Source organism: Neophocaena asiaeorientalis, unplaced genomic scaffold (genome assembly GCF_003031525.2).
Source record: "Neophocaena asiaeorientalis asiaeorientalis breed wild unplaced genomic scaffold, Neophocaena_asiaeorientalis_V1.1 scaffold46, whole genome shotgun sequence".
NCBI classification, from domain to species: Eukaryota; Metazoa; Chordata; class Mammalia; order Artiodactyla; family Phocoenidae; genus Neophocaena; species Neophocaena asiaeorientalis.
Window position 1 is genome coordinate 6152644 of NW_020175393.1, and position 13870 is coordinate 6166513.

Below are 13870 nucleotides of genomic sequence, written 5' to 3' on the forward strand. Positions count from 1 at the left end.
CAAAAAAAAAAAAAAAAAAAAAAAAAAATGATGCTGATGGTATCAACTACAATCTTTACACTTGGCCAGCAGTACTTCCCACACCTAACACCTCAAATTTATCCCTTAACTGGTACCTCTCTTTATAAGAATGTGGACTGTGTCATGTTATAGCTTTGCCTATTTGGATTCTAGAAGTGGGTAGAAATAAGTAAATTAGTGTTCAAACAAGCAAAACTCACAAAAACCACCAAGTAATTATAGCAGTATGTCAGAATTGCCTGCCCATTTATTGCAGATATACAGATACATGAAAGCATGTTGACTGAGTTTGGATCCATAAGTGAAATCTAGATCATGATACACGAATGTATTTGTGGAAATCCAAATGCACTCAGGACCTTAGTCAAAGCCATCTATAGAAGATGATCATTATTGACTTTAGACGTGAACATTCATTATTCTTAACTGAATGACAGCCAGCTCACACTCAGTGTTTTGTTATGACGTATTTCCGTATACACACTAATAAGGTTAATAATGATTAGGAATGCTTATTCCTACAAATCAGATCATTTTTAAGAACTCAGGGGACAGTGGCTTGTTCAAAGCCAGCTCATGGTGGTAGAACAAAAGAGTTGGAGTCTGCATCCAGGGCATTATTCTTCAGTCCATCCTATTCAAGGTCTTAGGGTCTTTTAAATTCTGTGCTGGTTTATTTATGATGTGTCTTTTTTCCCATCAATGCTGTGACAAAAATATAAACTTTATTTTAGTTTATTTACTCAACCTGTTTTATTTAAAATAGGAACTGTGAAACAAAATCATTCTAAAAGCAGTTGTGTTTTTAGGTTTTTTACAAAATTAATTAATTTATTATTTAAACATCTTTATTGGAGTGTAATTGCTTTACAATGGTGTGTTAGTTTCTGCTGCATAACAAAGTGAGTCAGCTATACATATACATATATCCCATATTGCCCACCTCCCTCTTGCGTCTCCCTCCCACCCTCCCTATCCTACCCCTCTAGGTAGTTACAAAGCACCGAGCTGATCTCCCTGTGCTATGCAGCTGCTTCCCACTAGCTATGTCTTTACAACTGGTGGGGTATATATGTCCATGTCACTCTCTCACTTTGTCCCAGCTTACCTTTCCCCCTCCCCGTGTCCTCAAGTCCATTCTCTACGTCTGCGTCTTTATTCCTGTCCTGCCCCTAGGTTCATCACTACCACTTTTTTTTTTCTTAGATTCCATATATATGTGTTAGCATACGGTATTTGTTTTTCTCTTTCTGACTTACTTCACTCTGTATGACAGACTCTAGGTCCATCCACCTCACTACAAATAGTTCAATTTCATTTCTTTTTATGGCTGAGTAATATTCCATTGTATATAAGTGACACATCTTCTTTATCCATTCATCTGTCGATGGACACTTAGGTTGCTTCCATGTCCTGGCTATTGTAAATAGAGCTGCAGTGAACATTGTGGTACATGTCTCTTTTTGAATTATGGTTTTCTCAGGGTATATGCCCAGTAGTGGGATTGCTGGGTCGTATGGTAGTTGTATTTTTAGTTTTTTTAAGGAACCTCCATACTGTTCTCCATAGTGGCTGTATCAATTTACATTCCCACCAACAGTTCAAGAGGGTTCCCTTTTCTCCACACCCTCTCCAGCATTTATTGTTTGTAGAGTTTTTGATGGTGGCCATTCTTGTGCTTTTCGTTTTATCTGAAAAGTAAATTGAGAGTATTACATTTTGTTTCCCAACTCTAGGTGAAGATGCTGCCTACTCCTTCTAAATTCCATTACATTTTCAATCTGCGAGATCTTTCCAGAATTTGGCAAGGAATGTTAACCGTAAAAGCCGAGGAGTGTGATTCAATTCCTGTTCTCCTGTCACTTTTCAAACACGAGTGCAACAGAGTAATTGCAGACAGGTGTATATCACAGTGCTTGAGTTTAAATGTACTATATAAGTAGTTTATACTACTAGAATAATTTCTGCATTATCTGCTCTAATAAGTAGAATAAAGGAGGATTATCTTAAATTGCTCTGGGGCTTGTGAAGCATGGATGTCATTTCCCACCTGCTGGTGGGAAAACGCTCTGCCAATTTCCTTCAGTATTATATCAACAGGACATTTAAAAAAATAACCACATTATCAGAACGTTGATAACATTCAGAGGAAAAGTTTGTTAGGTATAGTTTCTAAAAAGTTTGAGATCTGTGTAGTGAGAGCTCTGCTGCATGGTGACATCGGGTACATAAGCTTAGTCATCTTTCTGAGCCTCTGTTCCCTCCTCTATAAAATATGATGGCAATGCTGGTCTTACGAAGCTGTAAAGGGCCTACCACAATGTCCCACGTAGGTGGTATCTGTCAGGTGTTAGTCCCACTTCTTCCTCCCTTACCCTTCTCAAGTCATACGTCTGAAAAGGACCTTCATATACTGTGTGCCCACAAACCTAGAAAGAGGATGCTCACCCACTACTGACTGTCAATTCTATGCTTCTATTGCAAGTTTTAGGGACCCTGAACCTCACCCATGGGACTCATCTATACTGTTAAAGAAAAAAGTTATTTGTGACACTTGTTGAAACAATAAGACTCTTGTACTTTATTCAAGACTGTCATGAGAGGTGTAGGGCCTATACAGTGAGGTTTTGCAGTAAGGGTGAGAAATTGGGCTCAACTCCAAATACAACAAGGAAAAAGTGGGAATTTATAACTGAGGAACAGGATGGAGGAGTTTGGTGGATGCGAAAGTACTAAGAGGAAATAAGGGAGGTCTGGGAGGATTCTGGCTAAATGGATTTAACAGGATTCTTGCTAAAATTAGATGGTGCAAAGGAGGACATGGAAGTCCAAAATTGGGGCTTAATAGGGAAGAGGATTCAGAAGAGCCTAAGTTTGGCCAAGGAGAGACTCTTTGTCAGTATTTTCTATAAGTGATACGGTCAATATTATAGCTCTCTTGGTTGGGGTTACATCTGCCTCTGGTCAGAAGGCAGAACATATTGTTTCCCTGTTCTGAGGTAATGGAGATACAGGATGGGGGCTGAGAGGAGGTGGAGAGGGGTTGAAACCATGTTCAGCTAGAAAAGATGGCTTCCTATTTTGCACGTTTACTTCTGTGTTTTTGTTTCAGATTTATAACTCCTGATGATGAGCAGTGGTTCAATGCACATCTTATTCGTGCAGTTGAAGAAAATGTTAGCCCAGATGTGGGATCATATATTCTTCCTGAACCATACTTCGTAGATTTTCTCTGTGAGATGCCTGAACCAACTGGAGAAGAACCCGAAGACACTGTGTTTGAAGTGCCCAAAATCTATGAATTGGTATTTATATTCAGCTTTTTGGATCACTTACCTAACCAGATATTTGCCGTAACTTGCACGATAGTTATATGTTATGATTCGTGTCATCATACACCAAGTAAAATATTAATTTCAGTGAAATTTAGCAGAAATCCCATTAAAGTCAGATATAAGACAAGTACACGTACAATTATCACAGTTATTTAATATTGGTTTGAAAGTTCTAGTCAGTGCAACAAAAATGACAAAAAAAGAAAATAGATGTAATTATCAGATAGGAAAAAACAAAAATATCCTTATTTGCAGATGATATGATTATCTCTTAATATAATCCAAGGGAATTGAAAATCTGTTTCAACTACTAAGAGTTCCGTTAGATGACCAAGTATGATATAAATATAAAACTATGTAACTATCGTCTATATCAGAGGTGGGCAAATCACAGCCAGTGGTCCGAATCCAGCCTACCGCTGGTTTTTTGTTAGATTCATGAGCTAAGAAGGGTTTTTATATTTTTAAATGGGTAGAAAGAATCAAAAGAATAATAATATTGTGTGACATGAAAATTATATGGAATTCAAATTTCATTGTTCAGAGTTAAAGTTGTATTGGAACACAACATGTTTTCTATGACTGCTTTTGCGCTACAGTGGTGGAGTTGAATGACCACATGGGCCACAAAGCCTAAAATATTTACTGTTTTGCCCTTTACAGAAAAAGGCTGCCATCTCTTGCCAAACAGTCTCAAGACAGGAGATACAACATAAAAGTATTTCATTCAACAGCAACAAATTTGTAAAATATCTAGGAATAAATGCGATAAAACTTTACTTGGTTAAATGGCAACACATTGTTTTCCCTAAATTAACGTATAGGTTTAATGAAGCTTGAAACAAGACTCCAAAGAGATTTTTAAAAGAGGGTCACGTAACACAGTAGTTCTGAAGTGCATGTAGGTCAAAGAATTAGATGGAGAGAAGCAATTTACAAAACAAGTACGTGAATATTGACTTCAGAATAATTTGACTACATAAACAATGTAAAGGTTCTGTCCATTTTTAAAGCTCCATAAGCAATATTAAGAGGCAAATAAAAGCTGAGAAATATATTTGTTATATTACAACCTTAATTACCACAGATAGGAGTTAGTGCTAGGGTTCTTTTTTAGCTTTTTAAATTAATTAGTTAATTTATTTATAACATTTTTATTGGAGTATAATTGCTTTACAATGTTGCGTTAGTTTCTGCCATATAATAAGGCGAATCAGCTATATGTATACGTATATCCCTATATCCCTCCCTCTTGCGCCTCCTTCCCACCCTCCCTATTCCACTCCTCCAGGTAGTCACAAAGCACTGAGCTGATCTCCCTGTGCTATGCAGCTGCTTCCCACTAGCTATCTATTTTACATTTGGTAGTGTGTATATGTCAATGCTACTCTCTCACTTTGTCTCAGCTTACCCTTCCCCCTCCCCGTGTCCTCAAGTCCATTCTCTATGTCTGCATCTTTATTCCTGTCCTGCCCCTAGGTTCATCACTACCACTTTTTTTTTTAAGATTCCATATATATGTGTTAGCATACTACTCTTTTTCTCTTTCTGATTTACTCCACTCTGTATGACAGACTCTAAGTCCATCCACCTCACTACAAATAACTCAGTTTCATTTCTTTTTATGGCTGAGTAATATTCCATTTTATATAAGTGCCACATCTTCTTTATCCATTCATCTGTCAATGGACACTTAGGTTGCTTCCATGTCCTGGCTATTGTAAATAGAGCTGCAATGAACATTGTGGTACATGACTCTTTTTGAATTATGGTTTTCTCAGGATATATGCCCACTAGTGGGGTTGCTGGGTCGTATGGTAGTTGTATTTTTAGTTTTTTAAGGAACCTCCATACTGTTCTCCATGGTGGCTGTATCAATTTACATTCTGACCAACAGTGCAAGAGGGTTCCCTTTTCTCCACACCCTCTCCAGCATTTATTGTTTGTAGAGTTTTTGATGATGGCCATTCTGACTGGTGTGAGGTGATACCTCATAGTTTTGATTTGCATTTCTCTAATGATTAGTGATGTTGAGCATCCTTTCATGTGTTTGTTGGCAATCTGTATATATTCTTTGGAGAAATGTCTATTTAGGTCTTCTGCCCATTTTGTTTGTTTTTTGTTTGTTTGTTTTTTTGATATTGAGCTTTTTTTTTGATATTGTTTGTTTTTTGTTTGTTTGAGTTGTTTGTTTTTTGATATTGAGCTACATGAGCTGCTTGTATATTTTGGAGATTAATCCTTTGTCAGTTGCTTCATTTGCAAATATTTTCTCCCATTCTGAGGGTTTTCTTTTCGTCTTGTTTATAGTTTCCTTTGCTGTGCAAAAGAGTTTCATTAGGTCCCATTTGTTTATTTTTGTTTTTATTTCCATTTCTCTAGGAGGTGGGTCAAAAAGAATCTTGCTGTGATTTATGTCATAGAGTGTTCTGCCTATGTTTTCCTCTAAGAGTTTTATAGTATCTGGCCTTACGTTTAAGTCTTTAACCCATTTTGAGTTTATTTTTGTGTATGGTGGTAGGAAGTGTTCTAATTTCATTCTTTTACATGTAGCTGTCCAGTTTTCCCAAGTGCTAGGGTTATTGAAGGAAGAGGTCAGGAATGACTTCATACTGGAAACCAACCAGTTAGGTTTCAGACCTCTGAAAATGGAAATAACTAAAAGTCGACTAAGCCATGACAAATTTTTGGAAATCCTTTAGGTTTAAAAAAATTTTGTTTAGAATTACTTTTGAATGTCTTTACAATTGCTGCTTTCCTAAATTTTGCATCTTAAATATCATTTTTTTCTCTCTCCCCCCACCCATAGGTACCATCCTTTGAATTTCTGTCTGAAAAACTCCAGTTTTACCAGAGACAGTTCAATGATATCATTAGAGGAACATCTCTTGATCTGGTGTTTTTTAAAGATGCAATGACTCATCTTATTAAGGTTCTAACTATTGACTGTTTACTGATATAAATAGATCATATAAAACCTTTGTAAATTTCACAGATAAACTTTTTCAGAGAATAAATATATAGTATTGGGTAGTGTATAGAAGAGAGTCTATAGGTTGAGTCAGTTCACTGTCTCACAAAACAAAGGCTTAATCAGAAACCACTTATTTGAATCCACCTACATGGAAGCAAATGTTTTTCAAGGGCAAACTGATGGGTTTTGTGTTCAGAGCTTTTGACTCGCTGAGTCAAAGAGTTTTACTTTCCTAGACAGCAACCTGGAGAACCCTATGAAAATAATATTCCCTCCTCAAATTACATTTTGATGTGATGGGAATCCTGTTCCCCATGGAGGAAGAGTTGATGCTTAAAAAAATGTCAGTTTCATGATTGGCTTACAGATTATGGGCAAACTGATGGGGAAAGGGGAAAGGTGGGTGTATAGGACTGATAAAAAATAGAAACCAACTAGAGGTAGCACCAGAAAAGGAGCATGGCTTGATCCAAGTCTGAAGGGCTGCAGAAAGGAGTTGTTTATCTGTATAATTTGTAGATCAAAAAAGGAGTTTCTCCAACAAAGTAGGATAGGGAGGTTTCATGAAGAGGAGGCAGTTAACTCTGTGTTTATTACAGAATCACCTTCTACAAAACCAGTGAATTTCCAGGTGCTCTAGGATTGTTTCACATTCATCTATTCAGCAAGTATTATCGAGTACCCACTGTGACTAGCTCTTGGGGGCCTGGAACCCTGTTCTGGGTGCAAAACCACATAAGTGATTAACATATTGAAAATAGAATTGATACATATCAAGGTGTCTGCCATCTGTAAAACTTGAATTAAAAAAAATTCTGTGTACTAGTGATAATGAATTTAGTGATCTGTCTAGACTTTCTTCCTAATCAGTGACATTAATGTAAAAGACAGCTTTTTAGCAATGTCTCCAATTGGCCTGCATAAGATTCGAGCCACAATTTGAGCCTTATCCTCCCTGAAGGTATCAACCATAGAAAAGCAACGTAAGGCTAAAGGCTGTTTCCCTAAGTTTTTTTTTCTGCAAATGTCTTCCTGCCCCATTTTAAGTAGAATTTTGGTACTTTAAAAAATTTTTCATTGGCAGAGATATGATAGAGGTAGTATTTGTTGTAGAGCTAGGTGTCTACATAAGTCAGTGTGTTAGACTGATGATAATAAGCAAAGCAATTCTAAACTTCTTTCTACAGATTGGGAAGAGCAGTTCCATTATCCATCGAGTCTGAAAATAATAAAATTACACACACACACACACACACACACGGGAAATAGTTTTGAAATTGGAGATGGGAAGCCAACTTGTTCTCTTTTTCATGATGTAAATATAGATGGGCAAGGAAAGAACTGGAATTGCATAAATCAATATGGAACCTTGTGCATTAAAGGAAAAAGTCTGATGTAGTCTAGAAGCATGTGGTTCTAGCATTGGACCCATTTAGTGCAAGCAAATATAAACAGTTGAATTCTATTTTCAAATATATACTATTTTGTTTCAAAACAGATTTCACGAATAATCCGAACATCATGTGGAAATGCATTGCTGGTGGGTGTTGGTGGTTCGGGAAAACAAAGTCTTTCAAGATTGGCTTCTTTTATAGCTGGGTATCAAATATTCCAGATAACATTAACCAGGTAAGATAAAATGAAACACGCCGGTATGTTTTCTTCTATGGTTAATTTCACTGGAGTAAAATGTTTACTTAAAAATTTACAACAATTCGTTGTATTTCTTTTTCAAGTAAATTTTGTATTTGAGTGTAACATACATAAAGAAATGTACACAAATCATGGGTGTCAAAAAGTAAGTACACCTATGTAGTTAGCTCACAGATAAAGAAATAAAACATCACTAGCACCCGGAAGTACCCCTCAGGGTCCCGTCCCAGTCACTACCCTCCCGACGGGAACAATGTTCTGATTTCTAAGCCCATTGATCGATTTTGCCCATTTTTTAGCTTTATGTCAGTCAAATCATATGGGATTTACTCTTTTGTGTCCAATTTCTGTTGCTTGCACTGTTTGTGAGATTCATCCATGATGCTACATGTAGCAGTAGTTTGTTCATTTGTATTGCTGTGGAGCCTTCCGTTTTACCACATATTACCACAATTTGTTTATCCAGTATACTGCTGATAAACATTTGTGGGGTTTTCTTTTTGCAAATATAGCTGTTATGAATATTTTTGTACATATCTGAGGATACTCCTAGAGATAGAAGTCCTGGGTATAATGATGCAAGGGGGAGTGAGTGAGGAGACAAGACAGAGGAGGAAACCTGGGGTGGTTTCCAGAAACCCAGGAAGTAGAGAATTAGCCTGAAACTGTGGATTAAATTAAAGCATGAAAAGTGGTGACTAATGTTTCAAAACTTTCAGTGCGTTGGATGGGGGCAGAAGCCACGTTGCATGAAGGAGGTGAAGAAGCAGAGATAATAAGTTTAGAAACTCCTCAAGAAGCTTAGCTATGAAAGAAAGAAGTGAGAGAGGTCAGGACCTAGAGAGGGGTGTGCTATGACTGTGTCTATATATTGCAAAAGCAATACCTAACAGTCAGTTTAATTTTTAAAAATGAGCAAAATGGCTTTGTGACTTAACTGACTGGTCAGTGAGAGGGTAACCCTAACAGCACCAGGCCACACCACCTCTGAGGAAGGATGTGGGCTGTGTTGCTCTCATAGGTGCAGCTACTTCTCAGCAAATTAACTTACCAGTTTCCCTTTTTAATGAATTCTCGCCCTTGGGAATTATTTGACAGGACACACGGTCTCTTTTTGATGGCATTCCTTTTGCCAAGGTCTACAAGGTTTTAAACTAAAGTGCCACCCAGAAGGACTTCTAAGGCACTCCTAGTTTAAAAATAGGCTATTTATTCATTTAAATATACGTATGCTACATCATCTCTAATGCCCACAAAAACCTTTACAAATAGGTAATTATCTTCATTTTGCAGATGAGGAAACAAGTTGACAAACGTGAAGGAACTTTTCTAAAGCTGCAGAGCAGGGATTTGAACCCTGGTCTTTCTGGTTTCAATGCCCATAATCTTTCCACTAGACCCTATGGCTTACACAAAACTCCCTATTACCTGCACTGTGAAGCCTCCTTCAAATAAAGCTGTCTTTATAATCCCTTTCATCGATCTACCCACACGGCTTTATATGCAACACTTAAGAAAATGTCTGCTTTATTTTTACACATCACGTGGCTTCTGGTAGCACATTCCTTTTGCAGGAAACAGAGTAAACGAAAAAAAAAAAAAACAAAAGACCAAGATCTTCTCTTTTCATAATCCGTAACCACATAATTGTAACACTTCTATTATTTATATCTCATCGCATAATGCATCCTTTTCTGAAGGCTTTCTCTGAATCTAGCCATTTAGTAAGACACGCAAATGACCACTTTATGTAATTCATCATTAATTTTATTTGTAATTTATCTTGTTTTCTCACCAATCTAAGCTCACCCAAATTTCAGAGTAGTTTTAAATATTATACATATATTCAGTTGGGCAAAAAAAATCTGTTACTGAGGACTGTCCGACTGTAGAGAATAAAAGTTCATTTCCCTGTTCCCAGTTATTGTTCCTGAGCCACTTCTGGTAAATTCCCCATTTCTCACTTCTCAAACTAAATAAAACCTATTTATGTAGAGTGGTAACATGTAGCTATTTAGCTCTGTGTTTTCTGGCAGGCACTGTTACTTAGTATCTGTTGGAGCAGGTGCAGATTATGCTCTAATTATCATGGATTATATTGTGTTTTGAAATAAATTATGATTTTATATATATATATTTAATTTAAAACTTCCTGCCACTTCTCTTTTTAGGTCTTATAATGTGAGTAACCTAACAGAGGATTTAAAAGCTTTGTACAAAGTTGCTGGTGCTGATGGCAAAGGCATCACTTTTATCTTTACTGACAATGAAATAAAAGATGAGGCATTTCTAGAATATCTCAACAACCTGCTATCTTCAGGGGAGGTATGTCTCAAAAGCAGAGAAAGAGCTTGTATTTTAAAAATGTAAATCCGAATAGAAAAAGCAGGAACCCTTCAGAAGTGAGGCCTTTTAGCACACATTTTTCATTTTAGAAATGATTAATGCATAAGGTTCAATAGATTTTTTGAAGTTTCTCTGAAATTAATGCTGTTCATCTCCAGATATTTTATATGCTTTCTTCCATTTTAAATATGGTTCCTTATTTGTCTCTTCAGTCTTCAGTTGGATCCTATAATTTATTTTAGGAGAAGCAAAATTTATCTATCTATCTAATAATCAGGAGTATAGAATGGTTGAAAGAGTTCCACTAACTTTAAGTAAGTAGATGTTTGTGTCCCCACTGCTGACACCACTTATATCAGCACTTCTGTGACCACCCACATGCTGGTACTTCATTACTAGTTTGCACAGGACTCAGCACAGTTGGACTTATGGCTAAGATTTATTACAGCCACACAGTAAGGATTCACAGCTGGATCAGTAAAGAAAAAGACACATTGGGGGAGTCTGGGGAAATCCATGTGCATACTTACTATGTTCTCACTAAAGCATCCATACAGAATGTGTTTTCTGTCCACATGAAGTGAAGTGCAGAAACACATGTGCTGTTTCTGTTTCGGGAAGCCCACATGAGACTCTGAATTCAAGGTGTTCTTGGGAGCTGGTTGTGTAAGTCATTCTCTGCCCGGCCACTACTGCCAAAATTCCAGACTCCCAGAAGGAAAGTAGATGTTCACCATCTATCCCAATGTTTGTATAAATAGTCTAGGCACAGTGGAACAACCTTATCAATTAGTAATGGAGGAGACATTCCAAAAGCCCAGCAGCTCCCAGATGCCAAGCAAGGGCCAGCCCTGCAAGCACACCCTTCTCAAGGTCAGACCTGCCGTGTGAACTTTTCCTTTCACAGTGGTGTGTATTGATGCTTACTGGTGCATGATCTAGTTAACTACTTTGGAACCAGAGTTGAGACTGACTGTGAGTCAGAACAGAGGGCATCGCTGGACATTTAAAGAGATGATTGGAATAGTAGAGGAGATGGCTTTTTGGTAATAGCTATTTGAGCCAAAGGAAACATAATTTGCTCCTGATTGAGCTAATGAATAAAAAATTGCACTCTTGTAATCTCTGGCAAACTAGGAATTTGATTGTGGAGATGCAGGAAAAAATATGAAAAGAGCTGACATGTGAGGGGAGGGGAGGGGAAGGACCAGACTTCGGCAGTGCATTGGCTGTTGGGAACTCTTAAGATACTGAACACTCTCTTGTCTATTCCTCAAAGATCTCCAGTTTGTTTGCACGGGATGAGATGGATGAAATCACCCAAGGGCTGATATCAGTGATGAAAAGGGAGCTACCTCGCCATCCTCCCACCTTTGATAATCTGTATGAATACTTCATTTCAAGATCAAGGAAGAACTTGCATGTTGTTCTCTGCTTTTCGCCAGTGAGTTTTTATTTTATTGATGTCTGTGTAGGAGGAGTTACTTCTTTGAATGTACTCAGTTCTTTGAATGTACTTTCGCTGATGAGATGATTTGTCAGAAATGAACACTTGTTACATTGAATTAAAATCAACTCTTTACTAACAACAATCTTCACTGACCCAAATCTCATGCCAAAGTGTGAAAATTTAAAATATTCATCTTATCAGTGATTATTGCCTAGCCTACAACTTTCATTACCTAGAGACAGAGATTATTTGATTTGTAAGGGATTTGGTGATGTAGTCTTGTTCAGCTCTACCTCCAATATAGACATACCATCTAGAATGTCCCTGACGTAGGATTGAATGTCTCTGTCTCACTGTGCTGTCCAGTATAGTAACCATTAGCCATGTGTATCCATTTAAATTGTGCTCAGTTAAAATAAAGTAAAAATAAAAATCCAATTTCTCAGTCCCACTAGCTGCATTTCAAGTACTCAATAGCTACCTGTGGCTAGTGGCTACCATACTGGAAAGCACACATATAGAACATTTCCATCATCACAGAAAGTTCCATTGGGCAGCTCTGCTCTTGGGGGGAAGGGGAGGTATCTCACTAACTTATAGGGCAACTTGCTTAATTTTTAGATAGTCTGATAGCCAGAAAGGTCTTCTTTACAAACAGTGGAATTTTGTCTTTGTTTTTTCCCCTGTGATTCTTTTTTTTTTTTTCATTTATTTATTTATTTTTGGCTGCGTTGGGTCTTCATTGCTACTGTGCCTGGGCTTTCTCTAGTTGTGGCGAGCGGGGGCTACTCTTCGTTGCGGTGCACAGGCTTCTCATTGCGGTGGCTTCTCTTGTTGTGGAGTGTGGGCTCTAGGCGCCCGGGCTTCCGTAGTTGTGGCACGTGGGCTCAGTTTTTGTGGCTCGCGGGCTCTAGAGTGCAGGCTCGGTAGTTGTGGCGCATGGGCTTAGTTGCTCCGTGGCATGTGGATCTTCCCGGACCAGGGCTCGAACCCATGTCCCCTGCATTGGCAGGCGGATTCTTAACCAGGGAAGTCCCTTCCCTGTGATTCTATTTGCCCTATAAAATGAACCTGATCCCTCTCCCACATACAGCTCTTCAGATATTTGGAGAAAGTTTTGCAGACCCCCTAAGTCGTTCCCTTTTTAGACCAAACACCTTCCGTTTCTTCTGCTGCTCTCACGTGCCCTAGTGTCCAGGCCTTTCACGGTCCTGGTCATCTCGCTCTAGAAGAGGTCTGGTTTGTCAGTTTCCTCTTAAAAGGTAGCTCCTAGAATCGAACAGATATAGTCTTAGGACGGGGAGAGTGTGGAAATATTACTTCCTTTCATCTGGACACTTAATTTACATATTAATGCAGCCCAAGAAGGTTCCTGAAAAAAAATTTGTGGTGTCATATGCTATTGGCTCAGAATATATAAACGTCCCTCTGGCTGACTTATAATCCTTGCGTGTTTCTAATGCTTTTTTACTCTTCTGTCGATAGGTTGGTGAGAAGTTCCGTGCTCGCTCTTTGAAATTTCCTGGCTTGATATCAGGCTGCACCATGGACTGGTTCAGTCGCTGGCCGAAGGAGGCTCTGGTTGCGGTGGCCTCCTATTTCATTTCAGGCTATAGTATCGTCTGTTCTAGTGACACCAAAAGACAAGTTGTAGAAACAATGGGCCTCTTTCACGACATGGTTTCAGAGAGCTGTGAAAGTTACTTCCAAAGGTAAGTGACATTACGTAAGCATGATAACTACAGAAAGACAAAGTTCACTCCAAAGAGGAATTAAATGTAACATCCAGTAAGAGACTCGTCATAGTGATTGAGCACGAAATCCCAGCTAAATCCCACTTAGATATTTTTCCTTGCTTTGATGTTCTAGTGATTACGTATAGAAACGATGATAAGTAAGCGAGATTTAAAAATTAACTAGTATCCATACTTAAGTATCTCTTTCCCTCCAGACCTCAAAGTAACAGACGCTTAATAAATCATTTTATTTCATTTGCTTAATTTAATTTTTTTGGAAATGACTTAAAATAATTCATTATAAACTGTTTAAAATTAGTTTCTTATTCAAGTGCATTATTTATTTTGATTAAAG

The 13870-nt window shown here is 37.9% G+C and overlaps 1 protein-coding gene across 1 annotated transcript in view; it reads left to right on the forward strand.

The window, feature by feature from the left end:
- Window positions 1-13870, forward strand: part of DNAH8 (dynein axonemal heavy chain 8) — a 318214-nt gene that overhangs the window by 186897 nt on the left and 117447 nt on the right. Inside the window, exons 59-65 of the mRNA XM_024766073.1 lie at window positions 1758-1921; window positions 3134-3326; window positions 6166-6288; window positions 7829-7959; window positions 10155-10308; window positions 11609-11773; window positions 13265-13491. Of these exons, the coding sequence (XP_024621841.1) occupies window positions 1758-1921; window positions 3134-3326; window positions 6166-6288; window positions 7829-7959; window positions 10155-10308; window positions 11609-11773; window positions 13265-13491 (1157 nt within the window). The remainder of the gene's footprint in view (window positions 1-1757; window positions 1922-3133; window positions 3327-6165; window positions 6289-7828; window positions 7960-10154; window positions 10309-11608; window positions 11774-13264; window positions 13492-13870) is intronic.